Here is a 15,238-nt window from a genome sequence, read left to right as displayed (position 1 = left end):
GAAGTAATCACTGAAATACTAATTAATTAATTAGGAGACTTGGAGATCAAGTTTAGGAATGGGTACCTAGAATGGCTGGCCTGCAGTGATTGGTATAGTGTCTCACTCACTAATCCAGAAGTCCTGGGAAGAACTTCAGTCTCCCCTTCAATTTCTGGGAGTTTTGTCTGCTATTCAAATTAGTATTTCTGCCTATTAAAATGGCACTGAGCATCAAATTGCAAATAATAGTAATAGCTACCTTTACTGAGCAATTACTAGACAGACCAGGTAGCATGCTGGGAACTCTTCCTACCTTATATATTAAATCCTACTACTTTCAAGTCCAAAGTATTAATGAATAGCAAGGGATATTACCTAGACAGACCTGTGCTCTATAGCTCTAAGAAGAGATTTGGGTGGAGACCTTCTATGAACAGGGGGAATTAAAGGGAGGAGGAGGTGAGGTCACTGTGGGAGGAAGGCCACCATCAAGAAAAAGCAGGAGTAACCAGAGGCAGGGAAAGAATGTAGAAGGAATAGATCCAGGCAAGCCAAAGATGGGGATGTTTCAAGGGGGAGGGGGCTCTGTAGAGTGAGCTACGGCAGAGGGAACTAGAAGGATCTGATGAGCTGGAGGAAAGTCAGGAACGGTGACAAGTGGCTAATATAAGAGGCTGTAAAGGTGATATAGCTAGACATGGCATTCTAAGAAGGAAAATGGTAGTCATTTTTCTCTGTTCAGAGAAGTGAGCTCAGGGATGTACAACTATGGGAGAATAGCATAGAAAGTTTCAGTCCCACCATATCTGGTGAGATGGAGGTTGGGGATTTGGAGAAAGGGCAGTATGGGGAAGGAATGCCTATAAGCCTGAGGTGGGAAGACATGGGTTCAGTGAGTAGAGGGCCTACTCAGCTGTGATTGGGAACTAGGGAGTCTAGAACATGAAAATCATATCTTATAGGGTTAGAAGACTTGGAGATCAAGTTTAAGAATGGGTTCCTAGATTTTCACTGTTTTTAAATTGAGAAACTGAGGCACATTAAGATTAAGTACCTTGTTCAAAATACATGTTAGTAATGATGGAGCCAGCTTTGTACATAGGCAGAAGGATTTTATAACCCTCCCTAACCTGCCAACACCTCACTATGAAAAGAGAAGGCCCATGTGACTGTTCGCTGCTAATTTATCAGTAAGAACATTCCACTGTCACCACCTTAAGCCTCCTTAGAAGTGGTATCCATTTTCTCAGAGAGACCTTCTGCAGGTTTGGTCTTTATTTTCTAACTCAGAGCCAACAAGGTGGGAGAGTCAAGAGGAATAACAGGTGGGACCAGGAACCTCCTTAGAACTTGGGTGTGAGAATGAGGGATCAGGATTTGGTCTTCCTGTTGGGCCCTAGTCCTATTGCCCATGCAGAGAACATGGGGTCATGCCCTGTAACCTGGAAGCCACAATGGAGCATTGCTGAGGCCCAGTTAGCCAGGCTGTCCCCAGGCATGGATGGGCCCATCATCACCTCACATTTGTTTCCATATTGACTGGAGTGCTTTCTCTTCTTCTTGTAACTGGAACGGTCAAATAATAGGTCCTGGTCTCCATTCTGGTTGTGAAAACACAAACTCAATAAATAAATATCAGGTGAAGCAAATAAAGCAGAGGGCTATGCTAAGGCTTGCCACCCAAAGCCACTTTAGGTCAGGTAGGTTGTGGAGGCCTCCCTAGGTGGTGGTGGAGTGCCTGAATCGTGGTGACTTTTCTGGCCTTACCCTCTCCAGAGACTGGGACTCTGAGTTCCAGGCAAATGTGTTCACCTCTGTCCCTCCTCCCCACTCCCCAACAGACACTTGGTGCCTCGGGTCCCTCTTGGGAGATGTCTAGGGTCCAGTCTCTGGCTTATGGGCTTGGCTGCCACAAGAAGCTGGACTGGATGATGGCAAATGTTCCTCCAACTCTGACAGCCGGTGTTCTCTACCTGGGAGTGCATCCAACCCCATTTAATGAACCTCATGTCTCCCGAGAGCAAGAAGCAGTACCTTGGCCAAGGCCCCATCCCATCACCCCTGCTTCTGCCTTTCTTTGTGACTCTTTTTCTCTTCCTTGAGTCCTCTGGGGCTGTCCCCCAACCCCAGTCCCCTTCGCTCCCCGACTGCTCCCCTGGGAGCTAGGGGGCTGGGGAACAGGGCTGCACATACAAGTCGGAGCCATTGTTCAACAATCTGTTTTTGTCCTCATCTTGTTGGCAGGCGGCAGGAGAGGAGCAAAAGGTTAATGAGGCACTGTGAACGGGCGGCGGCGGGCGGGCGAGCCAGCATGGTGACAGGGAACTAATTAGGAGCAGTTTAACAGGAGGAATAAGTGAAATCTCCTCTTCACCAACTGTCAATAATTAGCTGATTTGGTGAGGTTGAAATGTGTCCACAGAAGAAGGTGGGGCTTGTGTGGGGACAAGTGAGGCATGGGAGGTGGGGGGAAACCAGGGGCTTGGCCCTGTCCCTAGGTGGTAGAGGTAGGCAGGGACTGTCCTGTGGCCCCCAAGCCTGCCTTCTGCCCCTCTAACTGGTATTCCTCAGCCTCAGTCCTCTGTATGGCCTGAGTCTTGACCTCAGAGGCCTTAGTCTCCAGCTGTAAGATGAGGTGTTGGAGCTAAATTTCTTCGTGGCTCTGCATGGTAGGATTCTGGAAGTAAAAACACGAGACAGGGCCCTGGTACTAGAGTCAGAAGAGTGATGGCAGTTACATGACCTGAAGTGTGATGCTGATCCTCAGATGCCTGCCTATCCTGGGGCATGGGTGTGCCCTCTGAGCCACAGTGAACAGTGCCAAGGGGTGAATGGGCAGGGCCTTAGTCTGCCTCAGAGTACTGATTCCTGTCCTCCCAGCCTCTGTAGGGGCTGGGAGAGGAGGCGTGGGTCTTCCGCCTGTGAGTGGGGCTGTAGGCAGGCGGGGCTGGAGGTCCTGAGTGTGTCTCTTTCCTGTCCACTCTTGTAGAGGCCTCAAGGGGCAAGGAGTCAGGTTCACAAGCCAGGAGGGTTTCCTGTTTTGCCTGTTTGCTCTGTCTGTTGTCTGGCCTTTGTTGGCCCCTGGCCTTTGGCCTTCCCTGACACCTTAGCAGAGGACCCCTCCCCCCTCCCTGCCCCTCCAGCTTCTGCTGAACACCTTGACTGGAAGAAAATGCCTAAGAACCCCCAGGGCTTCCTGCTCTGAACCTTCCATCAGTCCTGCCAACACCCAGGTCCCTCCCTGTCCCCAGTTCAGCTCTAGAAGGTCCAGAGGCCAAGAGGTATGCTGGAAGGAAGGTTAATGCCTGCCTAGATCCTTAGCACCACCGTGTGCCATGCCTTGCCCTGTCCCCAGAAGGTGGCTCCTAGAGGCCACCACACCCATGCTATGGATGAAAAAACCTGGGGGTCATCCTTATTCCCTACTCCCTATTCCTTCCTGACCCCCCACTTGTAGTTTCAGAATTAAGAAACTCTGCATAGGGAGGAACCTGGGTACCCCGTTCCATTCTCTCCACCCCTTCACCAGTCCTGAGGAAAATGGTGGTTTCCATGAACCAACTTGGCTAGGCAGCTGTGACCCACCAGAAGCCAACGTCCTCCCCAGCTTGTCTCTCTTTCTCTGAGAAAGTATTTGAACTTCCAAGCAAGAACAGCAAAGAGTTTACTGGCTCAGGTTCAGGCTATTCCAGAAATGTCCCTCCCCCAAGAAGTCCTCCTGGACGTACCAGGATCTGTCCCATCTTTCACAAGCAGACTCTGGTCCTTTCTCCTGCCTCAGGACAATAGTCCTCTCTCTCCCTTAACATGTGGGATGTCCCTAAGGCTGAGAACTGCTGCTCCTTATCAATCAGTGCCTGATAGAGAGTGTGGCTCATCTGCGTTCACCTTGACTTCGTTGGCTTCTTGCTTCTCCTTCTCTTCCAGAGCTGATAAAAAGCCAGAGACATAGGAGGCATTGAGTCCCTCCTTAGTCCACAGTGGCTTTCACCATCCCTCGGGCAGGGGCCTCTTCCCCTCCAGTCTCAAATACAGCTCCTACTTTGCCTGGGGATGTTTGTTTGGGGTTTTTCTCATTTACTGGTTTAATCAGTCCCTACTGAACTCTGAAGCAGGCTATTTTTGCCATCAGAAATCTGCTGCCTCTTCGCCCGCTGCTTTCTTGGAATTTGCCCACAGGACCCCCCAGGAGGGACAAATGGGGATGGCAGAGCCGCCACTTGGAGCCCAGGAACGCCAACGCCACCTGTCATGTTGCCTGTTCTCCACACCCCCATCCCAAACCCAAGCGTGCACACAGGCCCACACATGTGCACACCCACCAATGTGCACACACTCCCAATGACAGGCCTAGGCCACCTCTCAGCCTGTCCCTCCCATTTCTCCCTCTCAGGACCTTCTAGAACATCTCACTGAATTCAGGACAGGGTGGAGGCTTGGTGTGCACAGCTTCCATAGATGAAAAGCATTGATAAGTGCTAAGAGTTTCAAGTATGTCTGGCCCACAGTGAGAGCTCAGCCTGTGAGTTGAGTGAGCAGGCCAGGAGCGAGCAGGATGGGGCCTGGACACTGGGGTGATCACAGGTCCTGTCTCTTTTACATAGCATCATGGGGGATTCTAGATCCCCAAAGGGCCTTCTCACCCATTTCTAGATATTATCCTCATCCTAGCTCCAGGAGGCGGAAATGCTTCCCACTGTACATGGGGAAACTGAGGCCTCAAGGCTGAGAATGATTCTGAGATTGTTCCACCAGAGGGCACTAAGGAGCAATGTAAAACTTCAAAATGGGGAGGGGGCTCTGAGCATTTGCTGGGTCTACAAAGCTCAGGGAAGATGGAAAAGTATAAGGCAGGAGCCCAGCACTTGGGGCACTTCAGCTCAATTTGACTGCTGCTTTGGGGACTGTCTGTATAGGTACAGGGATATTGAGCCACCTTGAGTGGCTCCCAGTGGAGTGCCACTGTCTTCAACAAGTGAGGGGGGCACCAGAAGCAGCAAGAGTGGATATGGTCTGAGAAGATGAAAGGGGCTTCCCGGAGGTAGTAGCCTTAGAAGAGGAATACGATATAGCCTAGAGCTAGGCCTCAAATGTACAAGTAATGCAAAGCAGCTGGTGGGTGAGGAATTAGAGAAAGTCTCAGACGGCCTTGAGTGTCCGGCCAAGGAGTCTGATTTGTTTGCTTTTTGCGATAGGGTCACACTATGTAGCCAGGCTGGCCATGAACTCACAGTTCTCCTTTCTCTGCCTCCCAAGTGCTAGGATTACAGGTGTGTTCTACCATGCCAGGACAGAGTATGATCTTCACTGAGAAGACAGTGGGAGCCCAGCACTGGTACCAGAAGCCTGACGTAGGAGTCCACAGTTTCAGGCTCAGAACTCAGTTGTTCCTTAGCCCTAGCCTAATACCCCAGTCCTTCAAGAACACTCAGGATAACTTCCTCAAAGATGGGCCTAGGTGTGTGTGTGTGTGTGAGCAGAACCTAAGGCCTGCCCAACCCTAGTAAGGAAGTGGGCTGCCCAGTAGGCAAGCCAGGCCCAAGCCTAGCAGAGGCCCCAGGCACACAGGGTCAGCCAGATGCCCACATGGGCTTTAGGACCCTGTGTTGGTGCTACACTACCTGCCAACCTCAGAGGTTCAGCCCTCTGGCCAGCAGCAGGAAGTGGCTTCAAGCTATGTCACAGGGTCAGGCTGAACGCCCCACCTCCCCAGCCCTTTTCTTTGAAAAGGAGTCCAAAAAGCCAGCAGCAGAAAGGCAGGAGGAGGGAGGGCTTTGTAGGAGGTAAAAGCCTCTGAGAATGGGGCACGGCTGGGGGATCCAGTTTCCTGTTTATGTCTCTGCACCTTAGCTCCAGGTTCAAATATGTAAACTATCCACTGGCCATGGCTGCAGGTGTGTGTGCTCCAAGGCTGGAAGGCAGAGGTGGCCCCAAATGCATTCCTGACTCTGGCTCTGGCCCCCACCAGCAATGAGTCTGGCTACAGAGGTAAATAGCTCAAGGTTAACCCTTCCCAGGCTACAGAGGAAGGCTGTGAGGCTATTCTAGGGGCCTTGGAGCCAGCTGGACCTTAGGTTTCTTAGGGGAGGCACTGGATCTGTTGCTGTGCATCTGAGGATGTCTCTTGGAAAGGCTTGGAGGATCTGAGCTGGGTGGAAGGATGGAGGTGGGGCCCTGAGCCAGGGAGGTAGCCCACTGAGCCCATCTGAGAGCCAGGGTACAGGTTTTGCCTGAGTTGAGTAGGGCAACACTGCTTATTTCATTGCAGGCTGGGCACGTTGCTGGCATCTCCAGTTCTAAGGCTGGAGGGCAGGGTGCCATCAGCCAGTATTGAGCAACACTTCAGTTTCCTCCATGGTTCCTGTAGCCACCATTCTCTGTGTTCTGGGGCTCTGGTTCCTTGTCCCAGACACTCCCTCCATCAGATTCCCTGCCCACTGGCTGTCAGGTGCCTTGGAGGAGCCCACCAGACACTGAGAGACACACAGCATCCTGCCTGCCCCCAGCCAGCAGTCCTTGCTCAGCTTCCTTCCTCATCACCTTCTCCCCAAAGAAAGCCCCTCAGAGCTCCTTTTATTGTCACAACCAAGACCCCGCCTTCTCAGTTCAATCCCTGGGGGCTCTGGCCTTCACATGGCTGGCACTGGTGGTCCCTCATTGGTGTGCCCACTCCTCTCTGAACCTTGGTACCTCCCTCTGTCCCTCTACAATGCTACCTGTGAACTATTGTGACCAACACACCATTTCCAGCAGAGCATATAAAGCCTACTCTTGCTTCTTATCCTTCAGCCTCTCCCAGTAGCAGGCAACACCAGAGAGATCAGAACCCAGCACTCACCTTTAGTTCCTGCCTCTGGGGGCCTGGAGCTGAAGGAGCTACAATCCCAAGCGCACTCACCACCACAGGTCCAAAGGCCACTGCCAGGGAGGCTCCAAGTGTGATTCCCTTAGAGGATACTGGGCCCCACACATGCCTCAGAGAGGTGCTCTTCAAGAGAGATACTTAATTACTGGTAACAGGGGAGAAAATAGCAGGGCTAATCATACAGGCAGCACAGGGGTCCCTACCCAGGCTTCCTCCAGCTGAGCCTAGTGAGGGTTCTCAATGACCCCACACTCGGGAGACCTGAAGATGGCAGGTCATTGACCCAGCCATGGCCAGAAAGCTAGGAGGAGTCCTCACAGATGGCCTGCTGAGTTGGCCCAGGATAGAAGTACAAGGCTGTGCCCAGGGTCAACACCAAGTGTGGGACTGGGAAATCTGGACTCCAGGAGGTCAGCACTGTCCAGCATCCAAGAGCAAAGCCCTCAGCAGGACTGCTGTCCGAAAACTGTTGGCCTGGTGTCCATGGCTGTTTGGTGTCTGGGCACACTCTGTCACTGCTTCCGATTCTCAGGCTGGTTCCCTGAGGCCGCTGTCATGGGCTTGTTCCCTTCACCACCCTTCGAATGTGCCTGTTCCCCAGGCCCTGGCACCCGCCCCTCCATCTGCTCTCCTGGGCAAGCTCCTCAGCTCTGGAGGCACTGGCTGTGCACACACATCCGGGCTCCCTCCTGCCCAGAGCCTGGAACCATGGGCCCATCTGCTTCCCAGGACTCTCCACCTGGGGAGACTCAGGCTGGCCACCCCTGAGCCCACCCTTGTCCATCCCCCTCCCATATTCCCTGCTTCTGAGAATGGCATCACCAGCCACCCCAGCTCCTGAGCTAGAATTAGGAGTCATCCGACATACAGTCATCCTCGACACCTCCCTCTCACCCCCACATGGAATTGGTCATCCCGTGGATGTTGTCTTCAGAAAGGATCCTCAGTGCACCCTTCTGTCCACCCCCACTGGCAGCATCCAAAGGACCTAGCATCTCTGGGTTCCAACAATTGCTGCCTGAGGCTTTCCTGCCCCTCACTTGCCCTATAGTCTGTCTTCCATACCACCACCAAAGAGGCCTTCCCGAAACCCATCCCTGCTCAGAATCCTTCCATGGCTCCTAATGTCTTCAGATAAAAGGCTGACATCTTCATCTAGTCTGTATCTAGTGCCACATTTCCAACATGCCCACCATTATCCCACCACCACCAAACAGCACATGCTTGCAAGCTAATGCTTTTCCCTTCACATGGCAAGCTTTATCTACCCTCCCTCTCTCATCCAAATCCTTCATTCTTCCTGGCTCACCTCTTCTGAGAAGTCTTCCTTTCTTGTTCCTTCATCAGTTAGTTGTAACCCCCAAGCCCCTCCCCAGGTTCTGTGGCATTTTTCTTGACTCTCTGAAATCCATCTGCTCCCACTATCTGACTCCTCCCCGAGACTTTGGATTTCTCAAGGGCAACGGGCTGGTCTTGTCTGTCTTGTCTGTCTTTGCCCCACCCAAGTGCATGAAGTTGGCAGCCATCAACGTTTTCAGACTTGAGGGTAGACTAAATTGAAATGAGAGGGGGCCTAGGCAGCTCATCCCCAAGCCCCTGCTTGCTTTAAGTGCCTCAGCCACCTCCCCCAGGAAGCGCCCCACTGCCTGCATCTCCCCTCCTACCTGCTACCCTCAACTCAGTGGGGGCCCATGGGAGCCTAGATGCCAGGAGGAGGAGGCCTCAGTCTCCCCAGGTCCACACTCTGGGCAGTGGGCACTGTGGGCCGCAGCCCTGGGCTGTGGTCCTCTGCCACGCGGTGAGCAGCCACTCTGATTTTAATGCGGGCCTCAGTGCTTCAGTGAAAGCCGGCATGGGAAGTTGCTAATAATGGCACTAAAATAAAATATGCTACATCTGTTATGGGTAGCAGAACAAAATTAGCTGCTCACACCTCTGACATCCAAGATGTCTTAACTTAAAATACTCCTTGGCTTACTTTACATCATTTACTGATTATATTTAAAAGAAATACAATTTTGCAATTACTGTTCTTTCCAGTGTGATATCTATGCATCATTTTCCTTTTATGTTTATATATTTCTCCTTCATTAGTGCAGTCTGAAGGGTGATTAGGATTCTTCAAACATTTTACAGAGGTTAAACGTTGATTAAGATTTAATTATTACTGTAAATAGCTTGGAATGACATATGGTGCAAAAGCCTGACATATGTGCATTTGAATAAATGAAGTGCTATTTCCCAGGATGCCTCGGTAGCTGTTTAACAGCTTTCCCGAAGGGTTATGTTACACCTCATGGTAAGATTGCTGGGATGTTATATTTTGTTGGTTTTTGCAGCTGAAAGCTAAGAACAGTTTTCCAGTTTTTTAAAAACATTGAATATTTTAAATACCTAAATTGTTTTGCACAAATTTTTGCTAATTTGTCTAACTAGGTTAAACATTTTCAAAAGCATTTAGATTTTTAAGCGTGGGCGCTGTGCATTGTGTCAGTGGCAATGTGGGGACGAGGGGAGCCAGAGAGCTGGAGGGGACTCAGGGTGGAGGGTGGCAGGGGTGGGGAGGGAGATGGTGGTTTGAGGAAAGGCGTGGGGATGAGGCCTGGGACCTGAGCCTAGCTCATATCTGATTGGCCATCTCAAGTAGCCAGAGTCTGGGTATTGGGGTATCAGGGTCTATAGGGCAAGAGCCCTCCCTCTCCAGGATCCTCACCATGTCCACCAACTCCATTCCTCACCAAACTCCCTCTTGTCTGGACCCTGACCTGCACAGCCTGGGCTTTCTGAACTCTCTGAATGCCATCCTAGTCTGTGCCATCTTCTGCCTACTTCCTATGGTTGCCATGTCTTGACATACAGCAAATGCCTAGGACCAAGTTCAGCTGAGCTAAGTTGCTCCTATAACCCTGTCCAGGGCAGATGTCAGGCTGGAGCCTCCTCACTGAGGGAGCACGTCTCTCTCTGGCCCTCCACAGACTTGGGGGCTCAGGCATTCCCTCAGGTTCAGTCCCTGGAGCTGAAGACCAACATCTGGGCTGCTGTGGTAGCCAGAGGGACCCCATCCTCCCAGTGTCTGCCACTTCTTTTCTTTCTACCCATTAATTGAACACTTAAGAACACCAGCACTGTGCTAGGCCTTGAGGACACAGGGGTGAACAAGACCCACAGGTCCACTGCCTCAGGGAGCTTGTGAGCTGATGTGAAAAGGTGGGGGATGAGTGAGTGGTCAGCCCCAAAACTTGGTTAGAAGTTCAGGGGTCTTGGGGCCAGAGAGGTGGCCATCCCCAGCTTGGATGAGGAAAGGTCTGTAACTGAGCCGTGAAAGCTGACTGAAGATGGAAAAAGAGAGTGGGGCAGGAGTGGAGGTGGGAAGGCATCTCTAGCAGAGGGGACAGCTCAGACAAAGACTTGGGCAGAAGGGGAGAATATCTCACTGTGTCCAAGGAACCCAAATAAGTACATGTGTCCTGTGTATTCAGTACAAGGAAAAGGAGGCACGGGATAGGCAGGGCCTGGAAGTGCCGAAGATTTGATACCTGAGGGCAGTGGGTGCTACTGAGTCATTTTATGGTAAGGAAAGTAACCATCAAACCCGAGGTTTAGGAAGCCAGCCCTGGCTGTGATGGGAGGATGGGCTGAAGCAGATGAGACCTCATGGGGAGGGAAGGAAAGAAGAGGCGAGAAAGCCCAAGGTCTTTGAACAGAAAGCCATTGGATAGTAGTCTCATTCCCTAAGATGGGGAGCTAGGCTGGGAGCAGGGGAGATGGTGAACTCAGTTCCGTTTTAGCAGGGTTGAGTTCTTGTGCCCATGAGACAGGAGTTGGCTGGGGGCCTGAGGCTCGGAGAAGAACTGTGGCTGTAGACACCTCAGTCATGGCCGTCACCCAGGGGCCCAGCCAGACAGAGCCCCAAAGACCCTGGAAGCACTCAGAGGATGTTGAAAAATAAGGGGTGGCAGTGGAAATAAAAGCCAAATTTGCTTTAGGTTGAACAGTCAGTGAGAGTTAAGGAGGTAAACATAACCAGGGTAAACAATTTAAAGAAATGTGGCTGCCTGGGAGGAGAGACACCAGACAGTAATGAAACCTGGCACGAGACGACAAACTGAAGGTTGTCGTCTTGTGTGGAGACTGAGGGGCAGGAGTCATTGGGCAGCAAAGATGAAAAAGGGGAAGGACATCCAGAAGGGACAGCTGCTGAGGGGTGCATGTGGGAGGTGTAGAGCCAGGTGCAGACACAGGTGGGCTGTGGGTTTGATGGTGGGAAGCCAAGCAGTTCCTTCTGATGCCTTCTGATTTTTCTCCAGCAGCTAGCTCAGGAGTCAGGAGCTGAGGGTGGAGTGGCTAAAAGAGCAGAGAAGGTGGCCTCTGTGAAGAATGAGAGACAGAGTTGATCGGGCAGTGGTAGGGCAGAGATGTTGTTATCAGATGCTGGGAGGGTTCAGCCAAAGTCAGGGGGCAGTGAGTTTTGAGTGGTCTCCATTAGGTGGTCATGTGAAGAGATGGCGAGTGTACGGTTAGGGACCTCAAAATCAGGCCAAGGCTGGAAGGGCCAGACCAGAGTAGCTGAAGTGATGGCCCCAGGTGTCCAGGTTGGAGGGGAGGATGTGAAGACTGAGGGGTGAGGGGGGTCTGAAGCCTGTGGTTTCAGTGGTCTAAAAACAGATGAGCAGCAATGAGTGGGGTACAGCCAGGGTAGGGAACTGTGGGAGTCAAGAGAGTGGGGTTTGGATTTAAGGAGTCTATCAGGGTTAGGCAGCCCAGAGTGGTGAGCAAGCCCAGGTTGCCCTGAGGAGGTATCTGCAATGTGGAGACAAGGACCTTGGGAGATGGGAAGACCCTGAATTCGGAGACTCTGCAGAGTATAGTGTGCTCATTCACATGGACACTACGAGAAGAAAGAGTCAGACCTGGGCTGGAAGGGATATGTGAACCCAAGGTGGCTGGGCAGTAGAGAAGAAAGATATGTCACTAGCCAGAATATGTGGACCCTGGCTGGGGAGATGGGATGTGCGGAGCAGCAGAACTGTGGACCCCAGGGTGGTCCTAACTGGTACTGCAGGCTCCCCTTCTACCCTTCCCCACTCTCTACTTTTCTTCTCTCTGTTCTCTCTCCTCAGATTGAAACCTCCCAATTAGAGCCTGAGATTGCCCAGGCCACAAGCAGTCGGACAGTGGTATACAACAAGGGGCTGTGAGTGGTGGTGGCCGGCTGGCCTGGGGCTGCAGCATCATCTAGGCCGGGAGTTGGGGGCAGGGAAGGAGTCTCATGGGCTGCACCTACAGGAAGGGGCAGGCTGAGCCCTCCGGCCCTGGGCCACCTGGGAGCAGTCAATGTAGGAAGACTAACCATTCACATTTCAACATAGGGGAGAGGAATTCTGACACATTTCCTATACAAAAGAATCAAGTGCATTTCTGGGCCTTATGTGGAGTTGTCAAAACTCCATTCAGCACAATTATGTGTGAAACTGAAAAACTGTGGCGTGCCCATGGGATAGAATTAGGATCCTTTTATACTTTGCTTTCTTTCTTTCTTTCTTTTTTAATAAGAATCAAGTCTGAGCCTTGGTTGCAGCTGACCAGAAGTGGCAGGTAGACAGGTGGTGGGAGCCAGAGCAGGCCTGGGCGTTAGTTAGAAAAGAGAATGCCCAGGCCAGATGACTCCTTGGTCTGGAGTGGAGAGGGAGGAGAAGTGGTTGTCACACCCAGGACAAAGTGGCCATGGCTGAGGCCCTCAGGAATTGACCCAGGGAATCAAGGAGCACTGGAAGCCTCTGGAATATTCCATGGGCAGTGGGCTGTGAATGTGGCCAGCCCTCATATATGCCACAGCTGCAGAACTGAGCAAAATCAAGTGATCCTGGATCTGGGGCTACCCTTTGTGGAGCTCTCTCTGATTCCAGGTTCCTCAGAGGACCCCAGCTGTGGGCACGGAGCCCCAAGAATGAATGATGCTTGGCAGGAGCCATGAGCCTGAACTGGCCTCTGTCAGAAGATCTTTTCTCAAGCGCGAGTTGGAGGCCAGGCACTGGGGCTGAGAGGTGGCTGGAGCTGGGCTGACTGCTGTCCAGGAAGTCACCAGCTACCAAAGCTGCCTGAGGATTTTACCCACCTCCTGAGTACTAGAGGATCATGACAAAGCCAGATCCCTAAGCACCTACCTGAGATGAGAATCAAGCCAAGAACAGTGGTCCTCAGCTCTGGCACTAGCAGAGCTGCTCCACTCCCTTCTCTGAGCATCCTGAAGCAGAAGACTGGATCAAGGGGTTCCCACCCCTCTTTCAGCTCACCTTTTCCTGTCCAGCTCAGATGCTGCTCATCCTAGGCATATTCCCAAAATGGACACTGGACTGGGAGAGGAAGAGGGGAACAGCCAACAGTTGGCCTTAGAAACTGGACCTTATCCTTCTGTATGTGACCCCCAATCCCAAGAGTATTTGACCTTTGCAAAACACTTTACAGTTCTGGAGGAAGAGGAAGCTGGAGGCCTAGATCTGAGCATGGGGCCACACTGCATGTTGGCGCTCAGCCCTGCAAGCTCAGGGGCCTCTTGCTGCTGGTTTCACCTCTATCTCATTTGCAGGCTTGCAGGCTTAAGGAGGAGGAGCTCTTCAGAGGGAAGCAGGGGTGAGCAGGGTGACTCCTCTGAAAAGCCCAAAGGAAGGGGAAGTGCTAGCCTCAAGTGCTCCTTACCTGACCCCCACTAGGAGGGAAGCCCCTGGTTTGAAGCCCTGAGCCTCCCTCCCCTAGTGACTCTACCTTGAAAGAGATCTCACTGGAGGTGAACATGTGTGAGTGCAGGAAATGGTGCAGCAAGGGCGTGAGGCCACAGGTGGCCTTCCAGTGTCTTAGGGCAGGTGTAGCTATGATGAGGTGGGTCTTCATGGGCTTTGATACTGTGCACCCTCCCAGAAGCTATGGTGCTTTCACCTCTCAGCCAGCCCCTGGTGCCCAGCAGTGGTTCTGCAGGACATTCCCCTGAGGAGCAGCCCACCCACTGCTCATTAGCAAGGGGAGAACACACAGACAAACATGGAGGACTAAACAGCAGGGGATAGAGGGACCCCAGGGTTGGAGGAGCAGGTATTTTTGAGCCAGTCCCACCATAATGTGAATGTGCCAATGACTGCTGGGCTATGCTGATCTCTAGGCCTGTCTAGGAGCTGGGAATACCTGGGTTCTCTTTTGAAAAGCTCACCCTGCTCCCACTTGTTATAGGGCCTTGTTCTTTTGCACTTTATCTTGGGACCAAAACTGCTTCCCCAGCTCTACCCCCTCCAGAGGCCTGGCAGAGATGGTGCCTTCCTAGCTACCCCTGTGCGGTGGCTGACCTGGTCCAGCCTCACCTCTGCCCACCCCAGTGGTCTCAGCATGTCATCATCTATCTGCTTTATCTCTGATGATTTCTATCGTGCTCCCAAATGCAATGCCAGGTGTGCTTAGGGGTCTGCTCCCATGGTGGTGCAGTGGCAAAAGATCTGTATAGCTCAGGGTGATGCTAAGAGAAGGACAGTGAGTCACGCTGCTGTGTCCTGGTCTGCATAAAGGAAAACTTTGTGCTAATGTCCACAGCCAGCTCTGCCAAGGCCAGAGGACAGAGATTTGTGGGGGCAGATTGGTTTGTGCTTGAGGAGGGGGCCAAGCCTGGACCCATAGTCAGAGTGAGGCTGGCCAGCTTTGCCAGAATACAGGGCATATATCCAGCCCTAGTGTCCTTGTCCAACTCTCCTCTGGTCACTTTAAACATTCCCTTAGGCTTGAGGATTCTCTTCTCCCATTTCTAGAAAGCAATTTGAGAGTACAGGAGCTAAAATCCCAAGATGTCAAGATGGAAGAAGAACCCCTTTTCATTTCCTGACTGTGAGCTGGCTTGTTTCCTTTTCTGAGCCTCTGGCCTAGGAGAAGGTGGAGTCCTGAGGAGGAGAAGAGTCAGTGGAAGATCCAAGATGGTCTTTCAGCCTTGGTGGGTGTGAGTGAGGCCCCAACATACATGCCCAGCACATCCAGGGGACTTTACAGTGTCTTTTTAACCTTCTCAGAAAATTTCTCAATCTATGTGATTTATGTAATACTAATGAGTTGTGGGCAATAAACATGGATTTAAAGCATCAGGGTGTGGCTTTGTGAATTATGGTGGGGAGGTTGGAGTCTGAAAACAGAGGAGCAAGCAAAGGGCTGCTGAGAACTTTGTAGGAAGACACCTAGGGAAGGTGCAGATCCAGAATGGCTTAAACCAGAGGGGAGGTCCAGAGGGAAGAGGAGAGGAAAGGTCAAAGACCAAGCGAGGACAGGAAGCTAGACAAAGAGGGTGGGTTAAAACAGCAGAAGAATCCCTTTGCAGAGGGGATACTGAGTGCTCACTAAGGGACCTACCCCAAGGGACTTGAG

General features: G+C 51.9%; 1 protein-coding gene across 4 annotated transcripts in view; it reads left to right on the top strand.

Annotated features, from left to right (window-relative positions):
- Sfxn5 (sideroflexin 5) overlaps nt 1–14,958 on the top strand; it is a 108,271-nt gene extending 93,313 nt beyond the window's left edge. For all 4 annotated transcript variants that reach the window (XM_074049972.1, XM_074049971.1, XM_074049969.1 and 1 more), the window contains one exon: nt 11,968–14,958. In XM_074049972.1, coding sequence (XP_073906073.1) covers nt 11,968–12,045 — 78 coding nt within the window. In that variant the 3' untranslated portion in view covers nt 12,046–14,958. The remainder of the gene's footprint in view (nt 1–11,967) is intronic.
- The last annotated feature ends 280 nt before the right edge of the window (nt 14,959–15,238 follow it).

Source organism: Castor canadensis, chromosome 12 (genome assembly GCF_047511655.1).
Source record: "Castor canadensis chromosome 12, mCasCan1.hap1v2, whole genome shotgun sequence".
Classification (NCBI taxonomy): domain Eukaryota; kingdom Metazoa; phylum Chordata; class Mammalia; order Rodentia; family Castoridae; genus Castor; species Castor canadensis.
Note: the sequence above shows the minus strand (reverse complement) of the source record. Positions and strands in the feature narration are given on the sequence as shown.